Below are 20,578 nucleotides of genomic sequence, written 5' to 3'. Positions count from 1 at the left end.
TTGCTATTGTTTTCTTCATTTCTTTTTCATTTATTTCTGATCTCATCTTTATGATTTCTTTCCTTCTGCTAAATTCGGGCTTTTTTGTTCTTCTTTCTCTAATTGCTTTAGGTGTAAGTTTAGGTTGTTTATTTGAGATGTTTGTTGTTTCTTGACGTAGCGTTGTATTGCTATCAACTTCCCTCTTAGAACTGCTTTTGCTGCATCCCATAGGTTTTGGGTTGTCGTGTTTTCATTGTCATCTCTTTCTAGGTATTGTTTAATTTCCTCTTTGATTTCTTCAGTGATCTCTTGGTTATTTAGTAGTGTATTCTTTAGCCTCCATGCATTTGTATTTTTTACAGACTTTTTCCTGTAATTCATGTCTAGTCTCATAGCATTGTTGTCGGAAAAGATACTTGATACGATTTCAATTTTCCTAAATATTCCAAGGCTTGATTTGTGACCAAAGATATGAGCTATCTTGGAGAATGTTCCATGAGCACTTGAGAAGAAAGTGTATTCTGTTGTTTTTGGATGGAATGTCCTATAAATATCAATTAAGGACATCTTGTTTAATGTCTCATTTGAAGCTTGTGTTTATTTATTTATTTTCATTTTGGATGATCTGTTCATTGGTGAAAGTGGGGTGTTAAAGTCCCCTACCATGATTGTGTTACCGTCAATTTCCCCTTTTATTGCTGTTAGCATTTGCCTTATGTATTGAGGTGCTCCTGTGTTGGGTGTGTAAAGATTTACGCTTGTTATATCTTCTTCTTGGATTGATCCCTTGATCATTATGTAGTGTCCTTCTTTGTCTCTTGTAATAATCTTTATTTTAAAGTCTATTTTATCTGACATGAGAATTGCTACTCCAGCTTTCTTTTGATTTCCATTTGCATGGAATATCTTTTTCCATACCCTCACTTTCAGTCTGTATGTGTCCCTAGGTCTGAAGTGGGTCTCTTGTAGGCAGCATATGTATGGGTCTTGTTTTTGCATCCATTCAGCCATTCTATGTCTTTTGGTTGGAGCATTTAATCCATTTACATTTAAGGTAGTTATCGATATGTATGTTCCTCTTACCATTTTCTTAATTGTTTTGGGTTTGTTATTGTAGGTCTTTTCCTTTTCTTGTGTTCCCTGCCTAGAGAAGTTCCTTTAGCATTTGTGGTAAAGCTGTTTTGCTGGTGCTGAATTCTCTTAGCTTTTGCTTGTCTGTAAACATTTTAATTTCTCCATCGAATCTGAATGAGATCCTTGCTGGATAGAGTGTCTTGGTTGTAAGTTTTTCCCTTTCATCACTTTAAATATGTCCTGCCACTCCCTTCTGCCTTGCAGAGTTTCTGCGGAAAGATCAGCTGTTAACTTCATGGGGATTCCCTTGTATGTTATTTGTTGTTTTTCCTTTGCTGCTTTTAATATTTTTTCTTTGTATTTAATTTTTGATAGTTTGATTAATATGTGTCTTGGGATGTTTCTCCTTGGATTTATCCTGTATAGGACTCTCTGCGCTTCCTGGACTTGACTATTTCCTTTCCCATATTAGGGAATTTTTCAACTATAATCTCTTCAAATATTTTCTCAGTCCCTTTCTTTTTGTCTTCTTCTTCTGGGACACATATAATTCGAATGTTGGTGCATTTAATGTTGTCCCAGAGGTCTCTGTCATTCTTTGTTCTTTATTCTGCTCTGTGGTAGTTATTTTCACTATTTTATCTTCCAGGTCACTATCCGTTCTTCTGCCTCAGTTTTTCTGCTATTGATTCCTTCTAGAGAATTTTTAATTTCATTTATTGTGTTGTTCATCATTGTTTGTTTGCTCTTTAGTTCTTCTAGATCCTTGTTAAATGTTTCTTGTATTTTCTCCATTCTATTTCCACGATTTTGGATCATCTTTACTATTGTTACTCTGAATTCTTTTTTCAGGTAGACTGCCTATTTCCTCTTCATTTGTTTGGTTGGGTGGGTTTTTATCTTGCTCCTTCTGTTGTGTGTTTCTCTGTCTTCTCATTTTACTTAACTTACTGTGTTTGCGGTCTCCTTTTCACAGGCTGCAGGATCGTAGTTCCCGTTTTTTTTGGTGTCTGTCCCCAGTGGGTAAGGTTAGTTCAGTGGGTTATGTAGGCTTCCTGGTCGAGGGGACTGGTGCCTGTGTTCTGGTGGATGAGGCTGGATCTTGTCTTTCTGGTGGGCAGGACTGCATCCGGTGGTGTGTTTTGGGGTGTCATTGACCTTATGATTTTAAGCAGCCTCTCTGCTGATGGGTGGGGTTGTGTTCCTTTCTTGCTAGTTGTTTGGCATTGGGTGTCCAGCACTGTAGCTTGCTGGTCATTGAGTGGAGCTGGGTCTTAGCGTTGAGATGGAGATCTCTGGGAGAGCTTATGCTGTTTGATATTACATGGAGCCAGGTGGACTCTGGTAGACCAATGTCCTGAATTGGGCTCCCCCACTCAGAGGCTCAGGCCTGACACCCTGCCAGAGCATGAAGACCCTGTCACATGGCTCAGAAGAAAAGGGAGAAAAAAATAAAATAAAATAAAATATAGTTATTAAAATAAAAAGTAAGAAAAATTATTAAAAATAAAAATAATTCAAAAGTAATTAAAAAACAAGGAAAGAAGAGAGGAGCCTAACCAAAAATGAAATCCACCATGATAACAAGTGCTAAAACCTATATTAAAAAACAAACAAACAAAAAAAACGGACAGACAGAACCCCAGGACAAATGGTAAAAGCAAAGCTATACAGACAGAATCACACAAAGAAGCCTACACATATACACTCACAAAAAGAGGAGGAAAAAAATATATATGTATGTATTAAAAAAAAGGAAGAGAGCAACCAAATCAATAAACAAATCTACCACTGATAATAAACTCTAAATACTAAACTAAGATAAACATAAAACCAGAAACAAATTAGATGTAGAAAGCAAACCCCAAGTCTACATTTGCTCTAAGGTCCACCGCCTCAATTTTGGGATGATTCGTTGTCTATTCAGGTATTCCAGAGATGCAGGGTACATCAAGTAGACTGTGGAGATTTAATCCGCTGCTCCTGAGGCTGCTGGGAGGAATTTCCCTTTCTCTTCTTTGTTTGCACAGCTCCTGGGGTTCAGCTTTGGGTTTGGCCCCGCCTTTGCATGTATGTCGCCTGAGGGCGTCTGTTCTTCACTCAGACAGGATGGGGTTAAAGTAGTAGCTGATTAGGGGGCTCTGGCTCACTCAGGCCAGGGGGAGGGAGGGGTACGGAATGCAGAGAGCCTGTGGCGGCAGAGGCCGGCGTGACGTTGCACCAGCCTGAGGCGCACTGTGTGTTCTCCTGGGGAAGTTGTCCCTGGATCGCGGGACCCTGGCAGTGGTGGGCTGCACAGGCTCCTGGGAGGGGAGGTGTTGATAGTGACCTGTGCTTGCACACAGGCTTCTTGGTGGCTGCAGCAGTAGTCTTAGCATTTCATGCCCATCTCTGGTGTCTGTTCTGATAGCCGTGGCTTGTGCTCATCTCTGGAGCTTGTTCAGGTAGTGCTCTGAATCCCCTCTCCTCGTGCACCCCAAAACAATGGTCTCTTGCCTCTTAAGCAGTTCCAGACTTTTTCCCGGACTCCCTCCTGGCTAGCTGTGGCGCACTAGCTCCCTTCAGGCTGTGTTCATGCCGCCAACCCCAGTCCTCTCCCTGGGATCTGACCTCCGAAGCCCGAGCCTCAGCTCCAAGCCCCCGCCTGCCCCGGCCGGTGAGCAGACAAGCCTCTCAGGCTGGTGAGTGCTGGTCAGCACCGATCCTCTGTGCGGGAATCTCTCCGCTTTGCCCTCTGCACCCCTGTTATTGCGCTCTCCTCTGTGGCTCCGAAGCTTCCCCCCTCCACCACCCAGTGTCTCCAGCCGTGAAGGGGCTTCCTAGTGTGTGGAAACCTTTCCTCCTTCATGGCTCCCTCCCACTGGTGCAGGTCCCGTCCCCATTTTGTCTCTGTTTATTCTTTTTTCTTTTGCGCTACCCAGGTACGTGGGGAGTTTCTTGCCTTTTGGGAAGCCTGAGGTCTTCTGCTAGCATTCAGTAGGTGTTCTGTAGGAGTTGTTCTACACGTAGATGTTATTTCTGAGGTATTTGTGGGGAGGAAGGTGATCTCCATGTCTTACTCCTCTGCCATTTTGAAGGTCTACTTGAAACTGTAAGCTTTTTGAAGGCAGGGACTGTTTCTGTTTAGTAGGAGTCCAAATATATATTGATCTAAATTCACACTGAAGATACATGTCCTCTTTTCCTAGGAATTCAGAATCCCTTTAGTAAATATTCTAACTTTCTAGGATAGGGATATTAATAGGTTACTGACAGTTATTGGAACACCCTGAATATTTAATGTTAGTATAATACCATCCGTCTTCTACATTTAAAAGTTCCTAACCATGAATAAATAACTTAAAGGTTACTATTGTTAAGGACACTTAAGACAACTCTAGTTGAAGAGTTTTGTCATTTCTCGGAGCTATTCTTATCAGTCACTTCCAGTACAGAGACCTCAAAGCAATTTAAAGAGCCAGTGTCACAAAGTACTTAGACAACTAGCCAGTGATATTTGGGTTTACTGGTCTGTTTTTGCCTCTTCCTTCTTCTCTCCTCTATTTCTTTCCTTATCCCATTTTTTTTCTTTTCCCATCTGTTTCCTAAGTTAATATAAAGTTTGAAATGCTTTTTCCCTACTTTCACTCAAATATTGTTCAGAAGGGACCTTTTCTACTTTACAGTTGTCAAGAACTAGTCTCTGCAGTGTAGATTATTTGTAGATAAAATATTGGAGAACAAAACTGGGGAACAGTGACATTAGAAATGGGAATGTGGAGAGAACTATAGAGAAGAATGGGTTTGGAATCAGGGGATGTGCATTTGAGGTTCAGCATCTACCATGTCATTTTAACTTTTCTAAGCTTCAATTTACTTATTTATAAAATGAAGATAACCACCAACCCAACCCAAGTTTACTTCATAGTGTTGTGGAAATCACTGTGCAAATAAGTTAATAAATATTCTATTTTACACCAATGTCTTTTATAGAATAAGTACACTTCACTCAATAAAACTGGAGCACCTTCAGTGTAAGGAAAAAAAAGACCCTTTAGACTCCGATGGTTACTTTGGCCAGTGCTATAGTTCCTGGGTCTCTACTCTTGAATCACTGCCATGTGAATTGCTCTCACTGGGGACTTCCCTGCCTATGGAAAGTCTAACCCCTAGAATTTTGTTGCTGTTACTATTCCCCTCCTTTTCTTCAAATATATGAAATAGTAGAGTCTTTGGAAATATGTGATTTTGTCTTGAAGACTGACTGTTAGTGATGCAGTACCGTAATGATCTCATAAAAATTTTTATACTTTTTCAATGTTGCATACCAGACCTTAAAATTAAGGTCTATTAGTATATTTAGTTCCAGGCCATGTTTCAGGTAGGTCTGCAGTGGCTGTATGGCATAGAAAGAGAAATGAAGTAGGAGTTAGGGGAACTGATTTCAAATGTTGGTTCTATCATTGACTATTTACACTTAGGCAGGACTTCCTTGGTTTTCAGTCTTAAAGCAGAGCGATAAATGTGTTTAAACCAGATGATGATGATGATTTTATTTAGCCATTAAAAAAAATATTTATTTTTCGCTGTGTTGGGTCTTTGTTGCTGTGCGCAGGCTTTCTCTAGTTGCGGTGAGTGGGAGTTACTCTTCATTGTGGTGCACGGGCTTCTCATTGCATTGGCTTCTCTTGTTGTGGAGCACAGGCTCTAGGCACAGTGGGCTTCAGTAGCTGTGGCATGTGAACTCAGTAGTTGTGGCTTGAGGGCTGTAGAGCACAGGCTCAGTAGTTGTGGCACATGGGCTTAATTGCTGCATGGCATGTGGGATCTTCTCAGACCAGGGCTTGAACCCGTGTACCCTGCATTGGCAGGAGGATTCTTAACCACTGCGCCACCAGGGAAGCCTGATGTTGATGATGATTTTTTAATTAATTTATTTTTGTCTGTGTTGGGTCTTCATTGCTGCACGTGGGCTTTCTCTAGTTGCGGCGTGCAGGCTTCTCATTGCAGTGGCTTCTCTTGTTGTGGAGCACGGGCTCTAGGCGTGCGGGCTTCAGTAGTTGAGGCACATGGGCTCAGTAGTTGTGGCTCACAGGCTCTGGAGCGCAGGCTCAATAGTTGTGGCGCACAGGCTTAGTTGCTCCGCGGCATACAGGATCTTCCCAGACCAGGGCTCGAACCCGTGTCCCTTGTGTTGGCAGGTGGATTCTTAACCACTGTGCCACCAGGGAAGTCCCTGGACCAGATGATTTTTAAAAGTCCTTCTAGCTCAAAATTGTTTGATTCCAAGTCCCACACAAGAAAATAAGTTTAGAGGTTAGGTAATATACTACTATTATATAAAATATATAATAAAAATTCATTCATAATTCTAGCTGGTAATCCCTTTATTCCTTCAGGTTGTAAGTACTTTTAACTTTATAATAGGAAGTGTAAATGATATAGAAACAGAAAATCTAAATTAAGTAGCAGAGATACAAGCATTAAAAAGCATTAACCAAAATTTTTTTATGGTAAGTACTACCTTTATTTTAAAAAGTTATACATGCTAGAAAAAAGCATAAATGATGCATGTAAACAATTGTTTACCAAATACTTATTTTTTTTCCTTATAAAGGTGCAAATGATCTTTAAATGTAAACACAAATGTTGCCAAACATTTTTGTAGTGAGGGGAGGGAGAAGAAGGTTATTCCTTATGGTTGTGGTTAAAGTCTTTTTCAAAGCTTTTACTGCAAGATACATTGAAAAAATTGGTGTATGATCACAATAACAAAACCACTTTAACCACTGAAATCTGTGTTCTTCTTTTTCCTTAAAAATGTTAACTTTTTACCAGAAAGTGCAATTTGAGAGTGGTGGTAATAGTGGCTTTATAGAATGAGGATAATGATATATAGTTTTTATAAAAGAACCAAGATTTTATCAGTTAAATGCCTCAATTGATTTTATACTCGTTAGCATACTATTTCATGAACTGAAGAATTCATTCCCTTGGAGGCTGTGATTACGGGTAAGCCTCAGCTTCAGCAGGCCTGAGCATCAAGTGTAAATTGCATAACAGTATTCACTGCTGGGGAGAGGCCATTTCTCCCTGCTGGTCCTTAGTAGCAATAGGAAATAGAAAGGAAAGTTGCTTCAGTCAGTAACATTTTTGAGCAAAAACTTGCAGAGTTACACGTGATTCTACTGGGGGATTCTCAAGACAGTATATGAGAATCATATACTGTTTTTGTAGAGGCACTGAGCAGAGCTCTAGATCTAGCAGGAACTCTAGAAAAAAAGACTTTATAGTGGCAAGCAAGTCCATAAGGAAGGAAACAAGATGTGAGCTTCCACTGATGAAAACTTTGGCATCTGAGTCCTGGTCTTATTGATTTAATATTCCTTTTGAATTGTTCTAGTTAAATGAGATGTTTGTTTTGTTTTTTAGATTTTAAGTCTTCTGGTGCTTACTGCAAGAATGATGCCTAACTAACACACCTTGCATACCTATCTTTGTCACTGATAAGTCCCTGTAAGTAGTGGAGTCTTGTGGATGGAGTGCTTAGAACTGACAACTAGATCCCATATAGACCTCTTCCCTTATTAGTAGTTTCAGACTTAATCAGTATCTTAAAAATAAGGTTTTACTGCTTGAAATGTTTTTTTTTTTTTTGTCTTTCCTTTTTTTCTCTTTTGGTGGGAGGAAGGCTAAATCCCAAAACAAAAAACCAAAAACCCAGCAACAAAAATCCCATGATAAATTAAAACCAAAAATAAATATTCTTCTGCACAGAACTGAAAATTATTGTGCAAAGGTGGCATCTTGCAGGTGAAGTACTTTCAATGTATCTGTATTTCCACATGTTGAGGCACCGGCAAATAATAAAATTTGTTTAGTGTATTCTAGAGCTGTACAAAGCTCCAAAGTCAAAGCTCTCCACAATACAGAGGAGCAAATGCATGACTGTCTTCTATATGGTCACCATATATGGGATTCACAATGTGTCATTTTTATAACTCCTACACCACCTCCAAGCCGACGGTAATTCATCCCGCCATATAACCTGCAAAGAAAGAAACACAATCAGATTTCTAAATAGAAAAAGCACTATTTCATCCATAATGTAGATGTTAATAAAACACAATTCTTTGTTTTATATTACAACTAATATTTTTAGCTTCATACATCTCTTCCAAAGAGTAGGAGCTGGAATTGAGCACTGGCAAGTAGCAGAATTATTTCAGACATTGACTGAAATTCTCTGACTTTTAGAACACTGTTTTAAGAGAGCACCATATCCATTTTGCCTTGTAACTTTATAACTCTACATGTAGACTGACTTATAACAATTACACAGAATCACATATTCTACATTTTTGTGTCTAATTTTGACCCTGGCTATAATATTTTCCCACCCACATTTTGCTTTTGCCTAAACTTCAGTGATTTATTTCTATCCTTTTGTTTTGTATGTACTCTTAGAAGTCTTCTCAAACCCTTTATGGAACAAAGCTGGATATGATTAAATAAAGTCTGCATCTAGTTTTTGATATGTGAAAAAGATCATCTTCAAAATTAAGGATTTCCATGGAAAAGAATATTAGATCCTCTGTCAACTGTAAGTATTGATTTTAAATTGGCTTTAAATTTGGGATATGTAACTACAAAAATTTATATAGTAATCCCTCAACAGATGGTCCTTAAGAATTTCATGAATATTACTTGGTCAAATATTACTAACATATATTAGTAATAGTTACTGAGAAACAAGTCCTTACATAGGATGATAGTCATTAAGTGGCAGAAATAAACTTGGCTGTCTTCCCAAATTATGCTTACCCAGATTCCCACTAAAAATAGAAAGCTGTATATGGAAGAAAATACACCATAAGTGAGAGGCTCCTATTCATGAAAACCTGCCATTCTCTTTCCCTTAACCTCTATTAGGTTTTGCTGAAATGTTACCTTTTCAGTGGGGCCTCCCTGGGCTACCTTTTAAAGTGGATAATCCTCCCTGGACTCCCTGCCTCTCTGCTATTTGCCATAGCACTTCCACCCCTGGTATGGCACTATCTCCCTTGTAATGTCAGCTCCAGGCGGGCAGGGAATTTTGTTGTGTTCACTTTTGTATCCCCAGGGTCTAGAGCACTCAGTAAATCTTTACTTCATGAAAAAGGTTGTGAAAATGTGATGTATAAGCAAAAAGTGCTACAGTGTTATTAGTCTGACTTTTAGTATTGTGACCACTGAGCCATGCAGAGCATGAGAGAGATGCAGAATCCAAAGAATGTCATTCAGATATCTGTCAAAGTTGTGGCTTTCCCTGTTTCCCAGAGATGAAGACTATAAAAAGAACCCAGTAAATTCATTAGTTGAATCTTATATACTAATGAAAAAAATCTGGGTGATAGTTACAGGCTCAAAATTAGAAAATGTATACTCAGAATGCAGCAGGAATGGACTACAAGACTGCCCCTTCTGGAATATAAAAGTGACTATAAAAGACGTCAGCTTATCTTTCATGGTCATGAGAAAAATCTTTCAGAATGTCTTCTGCCTCAGATATCATATCTAGACTGCTATCTGTGATTTATGTGCAACCTCAACCACTGAGATGGTTACCCCAGACGTGTTTAGGCAAATAAGCCCAATTCTTTGAGAAAGAACTGCTTAGAAGGTAAAACTTTTTTTTTTCAAAGCTAGTATTTAAAATAGATATTAGTATAGATATAAAGTACCTCAAACCCATACTATTAATATTTTATATTAAAAATGAGAATTAACTATATATTTGACCTTTTAAACTTATAGTGTTTAAGAGACTTTGGCATATTAGAGCATCTATCAGATTAGTTTTGTCAATCAAGCTTAAAATGTGTGATTGAGCAAAGATCAAGTTTAAAATGTATGACTGAGCAAAGATTTAGACTTAGGATTTTAAGTTGAAAGGTTTAAGAGAATTTTGCTACATTTGTAAAAGTTTTTGCATATTTAAAATAAATGCAAGAGTCACCCAATTTATGTGAATTTATAAGAACTACTTAAGTATTTAGGAAGGATTTGTTAGACAATTAAGGATTTAAAAGCAAAGTAAAATTAAGCCTATGAATACAGCTTAACTTAAACTCTCCTAAGTAAGATGTAGCCTCCTTGCTAAAAGTGACTGTTACAATTTACTAGACATTAAAATAGAGTAATAACATATTGAAATATTTTTAAAACTCAAGAGAAAAAATCAGTCTTAAAATGAAATAAAATATTATTTTTAAAACGGTAACTGCAATTTGTTTTTCCTGGGCATAAAAATTGCAATGACAGATTGACAGCCAAAGGTCTAGGTTCTAATTCTAACTCTGTCACTAACTTGCTTAGGCAGGTCTCTATTTCTCAGTGCTTTAGTTTCCTCAGCTGAATGTGACGGAGCTAGAGGGGAGATTGTTTTTTCTGTTTTTGCTACCTCCAATTATAAAACTGGACAGTTACCAAAGAGAGGAATTTTGTAAGATGTCAGCCACTTTAGAGCAATGAAGTCAAAATAAGCCATCGAATATGGGTAACTTTGAGCCCTTTTCAAAGTACTGCAAGAGGTAATTCAGTATACTGACCATCTTGATTTTGATGGTCATGTTTTATCTCAAGCCCATGATTTTCAAGTCAGCAGTGAGGTGATTTGCAACATAGCTTAAAGGTTACCTCCATGTATTGGCATCAGGATCAAAAACTTCAATGGTCTTCAAGTACGTTGTGCCATCAAAACCTCCTACAGCCATGAGCTGTCCATTCACTACTGCCAGGCCAACCTATGGGACCAAAACACAGTGGCTGCTGAAGAAGCTGCTCTCTATTAGATATGGATGAATCTATATATCCAATCCAATCCAATATCAATGAATTCGAGTGAAGTTAGATAACGTAGTAGATAAGACAGGGCGATGCCTTTCAAAGAAGCAACTGATTACAAGATAAATCATAAGATGCAAACTATTGTATATAGAATGGATAAACCACAAGGTCCTACTGTATAGCAGAGGGAACTATATTCAGTATCCTGTGATAAACCATAATGGAAAAGAATATTAAAAGAGAATGTATATATGTATAACTGAATCATTTGCTGTACAGCAGAAATTAATATTATACATCAACTATACTTCAATAAAAGTAAATCATAAAAATAATTCTGTAATTAAAGATATGATTGGATATAAGATATTTAACTTCTTGAGATAATAGTAATCAAAAGAAATTAACTTTTTTTTCCAGTACAAAAGTGACGGGTTGTTTTGCCTATACAGTGCATCTCCTCACTGTCCCATTGTATTATACTTTACAGATCAGACTTCTCCTTCTGCACAGCCCTCTCTTGGTGCTTTTGCTTTTCAAAGTTTTCAGTAGCCGGGCACTTACTCCACTACGGCGGGATGTCATAGCCACCACTGGAGACCACTGGTTGGTTCTGGGGTTGTATCTCTCAGCACTACTAAGCTCTGTAGTGTCATCTCTGCCTCCTACGGCATAGATCATATCCTGATACACTGCGCAGCCTAGGTGTTTCCTCCGGGTCCCCATAGGGGCTATGGTGTGCCATCTGTTTTCCTGAGGATTATAACGCTCCACTGCAGGGAAAAGAAAAACCAGTAAGTGACCATGCAATCATTTCCTTTCACCTCAAGTTTTCTTCATAGCTACCGTCACTTTGTGATAACATATATTTTCAATAAGCAATCTGATTTTTGCTTCTGAGAAGGAATCATCTACCTTTGGATAATACTACTATATTCTCATCAGGGACTGATTTCTTTTAGGTATGGTTGACGGAAGGGGCATGTGTTGGAGTTAAGGTACCTAGTTCTAGTTCTGGCTATATGACTCATTAGCTACGTGACTCGTGGCATCTCTCCTTATCTTTAAATGACAGGATTAGACTATAAACCAGTTTATAAGTTTTTATTTATTTTTAGATTATAATACACAGGATTTTATTTGTTTTTTAAGGAAAGATGGTTGGGGGAGGGAAATAATATTAAGAAAATAGTTGTTTTATTCATTATAAATTCCTAGCAACTTGTGAAATGAAGGGAGAAAGAAATACTTTGGGAATATACTAGTAGACTATGACTGCAGAAGGAGCTGAGGAAGAGCTAACAGTTGAACTCTCCTAGAGGGAAAATAATTTTCTTAATAAATGATAGGATAACATGAACTTTTTATACTTTTTGTAAGGGGACTCTCCTAAGAAAAAATGTATTGCTTTGGGGAAACCAGACTGACTTTGGAAGGAACTAACCTGTGTTGAGTGGAGATGTCCCATCAGAGCCACCTACAGCGTATAAGAACCCTCCTAACACAGCCACAGCCACGCCTAGTCTCCTAGTACTCATAGAAGCCACCCGAGTCCACTTGTTCTCCTTCGGATCATACCTGCGGTAAGAGAAACCAGAGACTGCACGCATGTTTTTATTAAGTGAAGCCTTTTCCATAAGGTATGAAATTATGCTAAAGATATGTTAGATACATAGATTTGCTAAGGTCAAATGTACAGAGAGAATCTAACATTTTTACATAGTTATCAGTACTCTGACTTATGAACTGGGGCTAGAACTCTGAAAACTACATTTCTCCTTTGCCAAGCTGGCTCTCTACTAGACTGCCAAAAGGAAGGACTAGACACTTTCTGTTTGCTTGCCAACCCTGTCAATATTGTCTCAACATTGGCCTTTCACTCTGACAGTAGCAGTTAATTTCAGTTTCTAGACTTTTTCTGGCACTTCCAAAGCTAGCCTTGTTGGGGGTTTCAGTCACAGCTCTGTGAGGCAGCTCCTCTGAGCTCCTGAGATAACAGTACCAGTGTTCTGGTTATCTGTGCTGTGTAACAAACCACCCCAAAACTCAGTGACTTTCCACAATAATTATTTTACTAATTCTTATGTTTCCAGGCATCAGGAATTTAGGAAGGGCTTCACAGGGAAGTTCTGGCTCAGGTGTCTCATGTGGTTGCTGTCAAATTGTGGCTAGAGCTGGAACAGCCAGGTGCTGAAGCAGCTGGGCGCTGGTTGGGCATGTCTCCATGTAGCCTCAGGTCTCTCCATGTAGGCTAGTTGGGCTTCCTCTCAGCATGGCGACCTCAGACAGCTGAAGGCTTCAAAGGTGAGTGCCCCAAGAGTTACAAGTGAAAGATGTATCATCTTTTATGACCTAGCCTCACAAGTCACATAGAGCTACTACCATATACTGATAAGCCAGCCCAAATTCGAGGGGAGCAAACACAGACCTCATCTCTCAGTGAAGAGTTTCAAAGTCAGATTGTATGAAGAGCATGTGAGATGTCAGGTATTGTAACCATTTTTGGAAAATACAGCCTTCCAGAACCAGCCAGGCAGATAACCCTCCATGGAGATGTGAGTCACAGCTGTTCAGGGCACCCTCTCCTCAGGTGCTGATGGTCCTAGTTCTATGGGACCTCTCCTCCAAGCTTCTAGGCTCTAATAACTCTAATCTCTTTCCTTGTCTTCCCAGACCTAGGGTTCCTACAGTTACTTCAGTGTCCTTTTTTCTTTTTTTTTTTTTCCAGCCCTTCAATATGTGCTAGCCAATTTTTTTTTTTTTTTTTGCAGTACACGGGCCACTCACTGTTGTGGCCTCTCCTGTTGCGGAGCACAGGCTCCGAATGTGCAGGCTCAGCGGCCATGGCTCACAGGCCCAGCCTCTCCACGGCATTTGGGATCTTCCTGGACCGGGGCACGAACCCATGTCCCCTGCATCGGCAGGTTGACTCTCAACCACTGCACCACCAGGGAAGCCCTAGCCAATTTTTTAATGTCGAATTCTCTTTACCAAAATAGCTGATATGGTTTCCATTTTTTTTAACTGAGCCCTGATTGATAAATTATTGGTGTTCAGAAATAAATATGACAAAAATGACTTGGAATTGTGTTGGGCATTTTATTACATAGGTGAAAAATTCTGTTAGTATATTAAGTATTGTATAGCAAACTATATCAATATTACAGGATATAAAATAAATAATACTAAAAATAGCCCTTGTTCTTAAGAAGCAAGCTGGGGAGACATAGCACATTCTTAAGGAAAAACCTCCAAACAAATTCTGAGAATGTAGTAACTCACAGAAATGAAAGAAGCAGAGATATAAGTGCTGCAGAATGGAGGCCTTGGAGAAAGGTTATGGTTAGTCAGTAAAGGTATCTTGAGGTTCATGCACTTTGAATAAAGTTTATTTTTCATCACTTTTAGAAAATTCTCAGCCAAATATTGTCTTCAAATATTGCTTCTGCTCTTATTGCTATTTTCCTTCTGGGACTCCAATTACATATATGTTAGTCTATTTGTGTTCCCTGAGTTCCTTATGGTCTGTTCTTTACATTCTGTTCTTCTTTTTGGATATTTTCTATTAATCTGACTTTGAGTTTACTAACTCTGTCTTCTGCTGTGTCCAGTCTACTTCTACCCTATTTAATCTCATTCAATGAGTTCTTCATTTTAGATACTATATTTTCCAATTGTAGAAATGTATATCTTATTTTTAGATTCCAATCCTATATTAAAATTCTCCAACTTTTTAACCCATTGATCTTTTCCTCTATTTTATTCAATGTATTTATTATACTTATTTTAAAGTCTTTTTCTGTCATCTCCAAATATGGATTATCTATAAGTCGGCTTCTGTTGTCTACTTTTTCTCTCAATTATTGGCCACATTTTTCTGTTTCTTTATGTCTCATATATTTTTTTATTGTATGCTTGGCATTATCATAAAATAATGGAATCCTAGAAACAGAAATTGATATTATACCCCCGTTGACAACACCTATGCCCCAAACAATGGATTCACTCTTTCTTATGTTAGGCAGACACGGTGAAATGTTGAACACCTCAATCCAATCAGGAATTAAGCTTTACAATCCACAGATTTAATGCAATCCCTGTCAAATTACCAATCGCATTTTTCACAGAAATAGAACAAAAAATTGTACAATTTGTGTGGAAACACAAAAGACCCTGAATAGCCAAAGCAATATTGAGAACAAAAAACGGAGCCAGAGGAATCAGACTCCCTGACTTCAAGCTATACTACAAAGCTACAGTAATCAAAACAGTATGGTACTGGCACAAAAACAGAAATATAGATCAATGGTTCAGGATAGAAAGTCCAGAGATAAACCCATGCATCTGTGGTCACCTAATCTATGACAAAGGAGGCAAGAATATATAATGGAGAAAAGGCAGTCTCTTCAATAAGTGGTGATGGGAAAACTGGACAGCTACATGTAAAAGAATGAAATCAGAACACACCCTAACACCATACACAAAAATAAACTCAAAATGGATTAAAGACCTAAATGTAAGGCCAGATACTATAAACCTCTTAGAGGAAAACCTAGGCAGAACACTTTATAACATAAATGTTATATGTTAATGTTAATGTTAACATAAATCGCAGCAAGATTTTTTGGATCCACCTCCTAGAGTAATGAAAATAAAAACAAAAATAAACAAATGGGACCTAATTAAACTTCAAAGCTTTTGCAGAGGAAACTATAAACAAAACGAAAAGACAACCCTCAGAATGGGAGAAAATATCCAAAATACACAAACAGCTCATGCAGCTCAATATCAAATAAACGAACAACCCAACCAAAAAATGGACGAAAGATCTAAATAGACATTTCTTCAAAGAAGACATACAGATGGCCAAGAGGCACATGAAAAGATGCTTAACATCACTAATTATTAGAGAAATGCAAATCAAAACTACAATAAGGTATCACCTCACACCATCAGAATAGCCATCATCAAAAAATTACAACAATAAATGCTGGAGAGGGTGTGGAGAAAAGAGAACCCTCCTACACTGTTGGTGAGAATGTAAACTGCTACAGCCACTATGGAGAAAGTATAGAGGTTCCTTAAAAAACTAAAAATAGAGCTACCATATGATCCAGCAATCCCAGTCCTGGGCATATATCTGGAGAAAACCATAATTCAAAATGGTTCATGCACCCCAATGTTCATTGCAGCACTATTTACAATAGCCAGGACATGGAAACAATCTAAATGTCCAACGATAGATGAATGGATAAAGCAGATGTGGTACATATATACAATGGAATATTAGCCATAAAAAAGAACAAAATAATGCCATTTGTAGCAACATGGATGGACCTGGAGACTGTCATACTGATGGAAGTAAGTCAGACATAGAAAGACAAATATCATGATATCGCCTATATGTGGAATCCAAAAAAAGGCTACATATGGACTTATCTACAAAACAGAAATAGAGTTACAGATGTAGAAAATAAACTTATGGGGCAGAGTCAAGATGGCGGCAGGGGAGGACACTGAATTCGTGCCTCACCACAACTAGGGCGCTGGCCGGACACTGGTAGGGGACCTCGATGCCCAAGGAGATGGGAGGAACCCCTGAGAGGCCGGGTAGGACGTGGGGGGAGTAAGGGGGGATGAGAAGTGGAGGTCAGACAGGACCGGCGCCCCGAGGGGTGGCTGGGAGGGGGAAGGGGTTCTCATAACTGGAGGAACGCTTGGGGGGCTTGGTGATCAGGGGGAGCAAGTCTAGCGTTTCCCCTGCCCAATCGGGCCCCGGGAAGCCTGCAGGGTTCCCGGGCCAGGTCCTCTGCCCTCTGAGGCCCCCTCTGGGCCATGTTGGTCCTAGGGGCGTAGGAGGGAGGCAGGGGGGAGAAGAGGAGAGGAGGACAGGGTGGAGCCTTCTTTTTTTTTTTTTAATTAATTAATTAATTCACTTATTTTTGGCTGTGTTGGGTCTTCATTGCTGCACGCAGGCTTTCTCTAGTTGCGGCGAGCTGCGGCTATTCTTCGTTGCAGTGCATGGGCTTCTTATTGCAGTGGCTTCTCTTGTTGCGGAGCATGGGCTCTAGGCTCACGGGCTTCGGTAGTTGTGGCACACGAGCTCAGTAGTTGTGGCTCGCAGGCACTAGAGTGCAGACTCAGTAGTTGTGCCGCATGGGCTTAGCTGCTCCATGGCAATGTGGGATCTTCCCGGACCAGGGCTTGAACCCACATCCCCTGCATTGGCAGGTGGATTCTTAACCACTGCACCACCAGGGAAGCCCCAAAGCCCTCTTTGATTGGAGAATCGGGGAGGCACAGAGGGCGTTTCCCCTGCCCACTTGCCCCCGGAAAGCCTGTTGGGCTTCCTGGTCTGGTCCCCTGCCTTCTGGGGCCCCCTCTGGATCTGTGGGTCCTAGGGGCATAGGAGGGAGGAGGGGGGGAAGAAGAAGAGAGGCCAATGGGGCAGGGCCCTCCAGGGATTGGAGGATCGGGGGGAACTCACCTAGCGTTTCCCCTGCCCTCTCGGGCCCAGGGAGCCTGCTGGGGTCCTGGACCTGGTCCTCCACCCTCCAAAGCCAGAGGCACTCCTGGGCCACTGCTGCTGCACTGAGCCTAAGCCCCCACCCTCCCAGGGCCTTATCCGGCCCTGTGGGACGTAAGCATAGGCCCCACCCACCACCTAAACCCCGCCCCCCAGAGCCAAGGCCTTTTCCGCTTTTTTTTTCCTCCTTTTTACCATTGTGGTTCTGTTTTACCTTCTGGTTGTTGTTTCATCTATATTTTTATTTTTTTATTCTTTCTAACAGAAATAAACGAAATAGAAACAAGTAAAATAGCAAAAATCAATAAAACTAAAAGTTCGTTCTTTGAGAAGATAAACAAAATTGATAAACCTTTAGCCAGACTCATCAAGAAAAAAACAGGGAGAGGACTCAAATAAATAAAATTAGAAATGAAAAAGGAGAAATCACAACTGACACCACAGAAATACAAAGGATTATAAGATACTACTACAAATGACTATATGCCAATAAAATGGATAACCACGAAGAAATGGACAAATTCTTGGAAAAGTACAATTTTCTAAGACTGAACCAGGAAGAACTAGAAAATATAAACAGACGTATCACAAGTAATGAAATTGAAACTGTAATTAAAAAGTTTCCAACAAACAAGTCCAGGACCATATGGCTTCACAGGCGCATTCTATCCAACATTTAGAGAAGAGATAACACCGATCCTTCTCAAACTCTTCCGAAAAATTGCAAAGGGGGGAGTACTCCCAAATTCGTTATATGAAGCCACCATCACCCTGATACCAAAACCAGACAAAGACATTACAAAAAAAGAAAATAACAGACCAATATCACTGATGAACATAGATGCAAAAATCCTGAACAAAATACTAGCAAACAGAATCCAACAACACATTAAAAGGATCATATACCATCGTCAAGTGGGATTTATCCCAGGAATGCAAGGATTCTTCAATATACGCAAATCAATCAATGTGATACACCATATTAACAAATTAAGGAATAAAAACCATATGATCACCTCAATAGATGCAGAAAAAGCTTTTGACAAAATTCAACACCCATTTATGATAAAAACTCTCCAGAAAATGGGAATAGAGGGAACCTACCTCAACATGATAAAGGCTGTGTATGACAAACCCACAGAAAACATCGTACTCAATGGTGAAAAACTGAAAGCATTTCCACTAAGATCAGGAACAAGACAAGGATGTCCACTCTTATTCAACATAGTTTTAGAAGTCCTAGCTATGGCAATCAGAGAAGAAAAAGAAATAAAAGGAATATAAATTGCAAAAAAAGAAGTAAAACTGTCACTGTTTGCAGATAACATGGTACTATACATAGAAAATCCTAAAGAAGCCACCAGAAAACTACTGGAGTTCAATGAATTTGGTAAGGTTGCAGGATACAAAATTAATGCACAGAAATCTCTACCATTTCTATACACTAACAATGAAAAATCAGAAAGAGAAATTAAGGAAACACTCCCATTTACCATTGCAAAAAAAAGAATAAAATACCTAGTAATAAACCTGCCTAAGGAGGCAAAAGACTTGTACTCAGAAAACTATAAAACACTGATGAAAGAAATCAAAGATGACGTAAACAGATGGAGAAATATACCATATTCTTGGATGGAAGAACCAATATTGTGAAAACGACTATACTACCCAAAGCAATCTCCAGATTCAGTGCAATCCCTATCAAACTACCAATGGCATTCTTCACAGAACTAGAACAAAAAATTTTATAATGTGTACAGAAACACAAAAGATCCTGAATAGCCAAAGCAATCTTGATAAAGAAAAATGGAGCTGGAGGAATCTGGCTCCCCAACTTCAAACTATACTACAAAGCTACAGTAATCAAGATAGTATAGTACTGGCACAAAAACAGAAATATAGATCAATGGTTCAGGATAGAAAGCCCAGAGATAAACCCATGCACATATGGTCACCTAATTTATGACAAAGGAGGCAAGAACGTACAATGGAGAAAAGACAGCCTCTTTAATAAGTGGTGCTGGGAAAACTGGACAGCTACATGTAAAAGAATGAAGTTAGAACACTCCCTAACACCAAACACAAAAATAAACTCAAAATGGATTAGAGATCTAAATGTAAGACCAGACACTATAAAACTCTTAGAGGAAAACATAGGAAGAACACTCTTTGACATAAATCACAGCAAGATCTTTTTTGATCCACCTCCTAGAGTAATGGAAATAAAAAGAAAAATAAACAAATGGGACCTAATGAAAACTAAAAGCTTTTGCAAAGCAAAGGAAACTACAAACAAGACGAAAAGACAACCCTCTGAATGGGAGAAAATACTTGCAAATGAATCAATGGACAAAGGATTAATCTCCAAAATGTATAAACAGCTCATGCAGCTCACTATTAAAAAACCAAACAACTCAATCAAAAAATGGGCAGAAGGGGCTTCCCTGGTGGCGCAGTGGTTGAGAGTCTGCCTGCCGATGCAGGGGACACGGGTTTGTGCCCCGGTCTGGGAAGATCCCACATGCCGTGGGGTGGCTAGGCCCATAAGCCATGGCCGCTGAGCCTGCACGTCCGGAGCCTGTGCTCCGCAGTGGGAGAGGCCACAATGGTGAGAGGCCCGCGTACTGCAAAGAAAAAAAAAAATGGGCAGAAGACCTAAATAGACATTTCTCCAAAGAAGACATACAGATGGCCAAGAGGCACATGAAAAGATGCTCAACATCACTAATTATTAGAGAAATGCAAATCAAAACTACAAAGAAGTATCACCTCACACCATCAGAATGGCCACCATCAAAAAATCTACACACAATAAATGCTGGAGAGGATGTAGAGAAAAGGGAAATCTTTTGCACTGTTGGTGGGAATGTAAATTGATACAGCCACTATGGAGAACACAGTATGGAGGTTCCTTAAAAAAAACTAAAAATAGAACTACTATATGACCCAGCAATCCTGCTACTGGGCATATACCCTGAGAAAACCATAAGTCAAAAGGACACATGTACCCCAGTATTCACTGCAGCAGTATTTACAGTAGCCAGGACACAGAAACAACCTAAATGTCCAACGATAGAAGAATGGATAAAGATGTGGTACATATGTACAATGGAATATTACTCAGCCACAAAAAGGAATGAAATTGGGTCATTTGTAGAGATGTGGATGGACCTAGAGTCTGTCATACAG

At 39.4% G+C, this 20,578-nt stretch overlaps 1 protein-coding gene across 2 annotated transcripts in view; it reads right to left on the bottom strand.

Annotated features, from left to right (window-relative positions):
* Nucleotides 1-6,422: 6,422 nt before the first annotated feature.
* Nucleotides 6,423-20,578, bottom strand: part of KLHL20 (kelch like family member 20) — a 78,573-nt gene continuing 64,417 nt past the window's right edge. For both annotated transcript variants that reach the window (XM_060034167.1, XM_060034155.1), the window contains 4 exons: nucleotides 12,308-12,441; nucleotides 11,428-11,636; nucleotides 10,714-10,820; nucleotides 6,423-8,083 (listed from right to left, as the gene is read on the bottom strand). In XM_060034167.1, coding sequence (XP_059890150.1) covers nucleotides 7,999-8,083; nucleotides 10,714-10,820; nucleotides 11,428-11,636; nucleotides 12,308-12,441 — 535 coding nt within the window. In that variant the 3' untranslated portion in view covers nucleotides 6,423-7,998. The remainder of the gene's footprint in view (nucleotides 8,084-10,713; nucleotides 10,821-11,427; nucleotides 11,637-12,307; nucleotides 12,442-20,578) is intronic.

The sequence above is a fragment of the Delphinus delphis genome, chromosome 1 (assembly GCF_949987515.2).
Source record: "Delphinus delphis chromosome 1, mDelDel1.2, whole genome shotgun sequence".
NCBI classification, from domain to species: Eukaryota; Metazoa; Chordata; class Mammalia; order Artiodactyla; family Delphinidae; genus Delphinus; species Delphinus delphis.
This window is presented reverse-complemented; position numbering and strand designations above follow the sequence as displayed.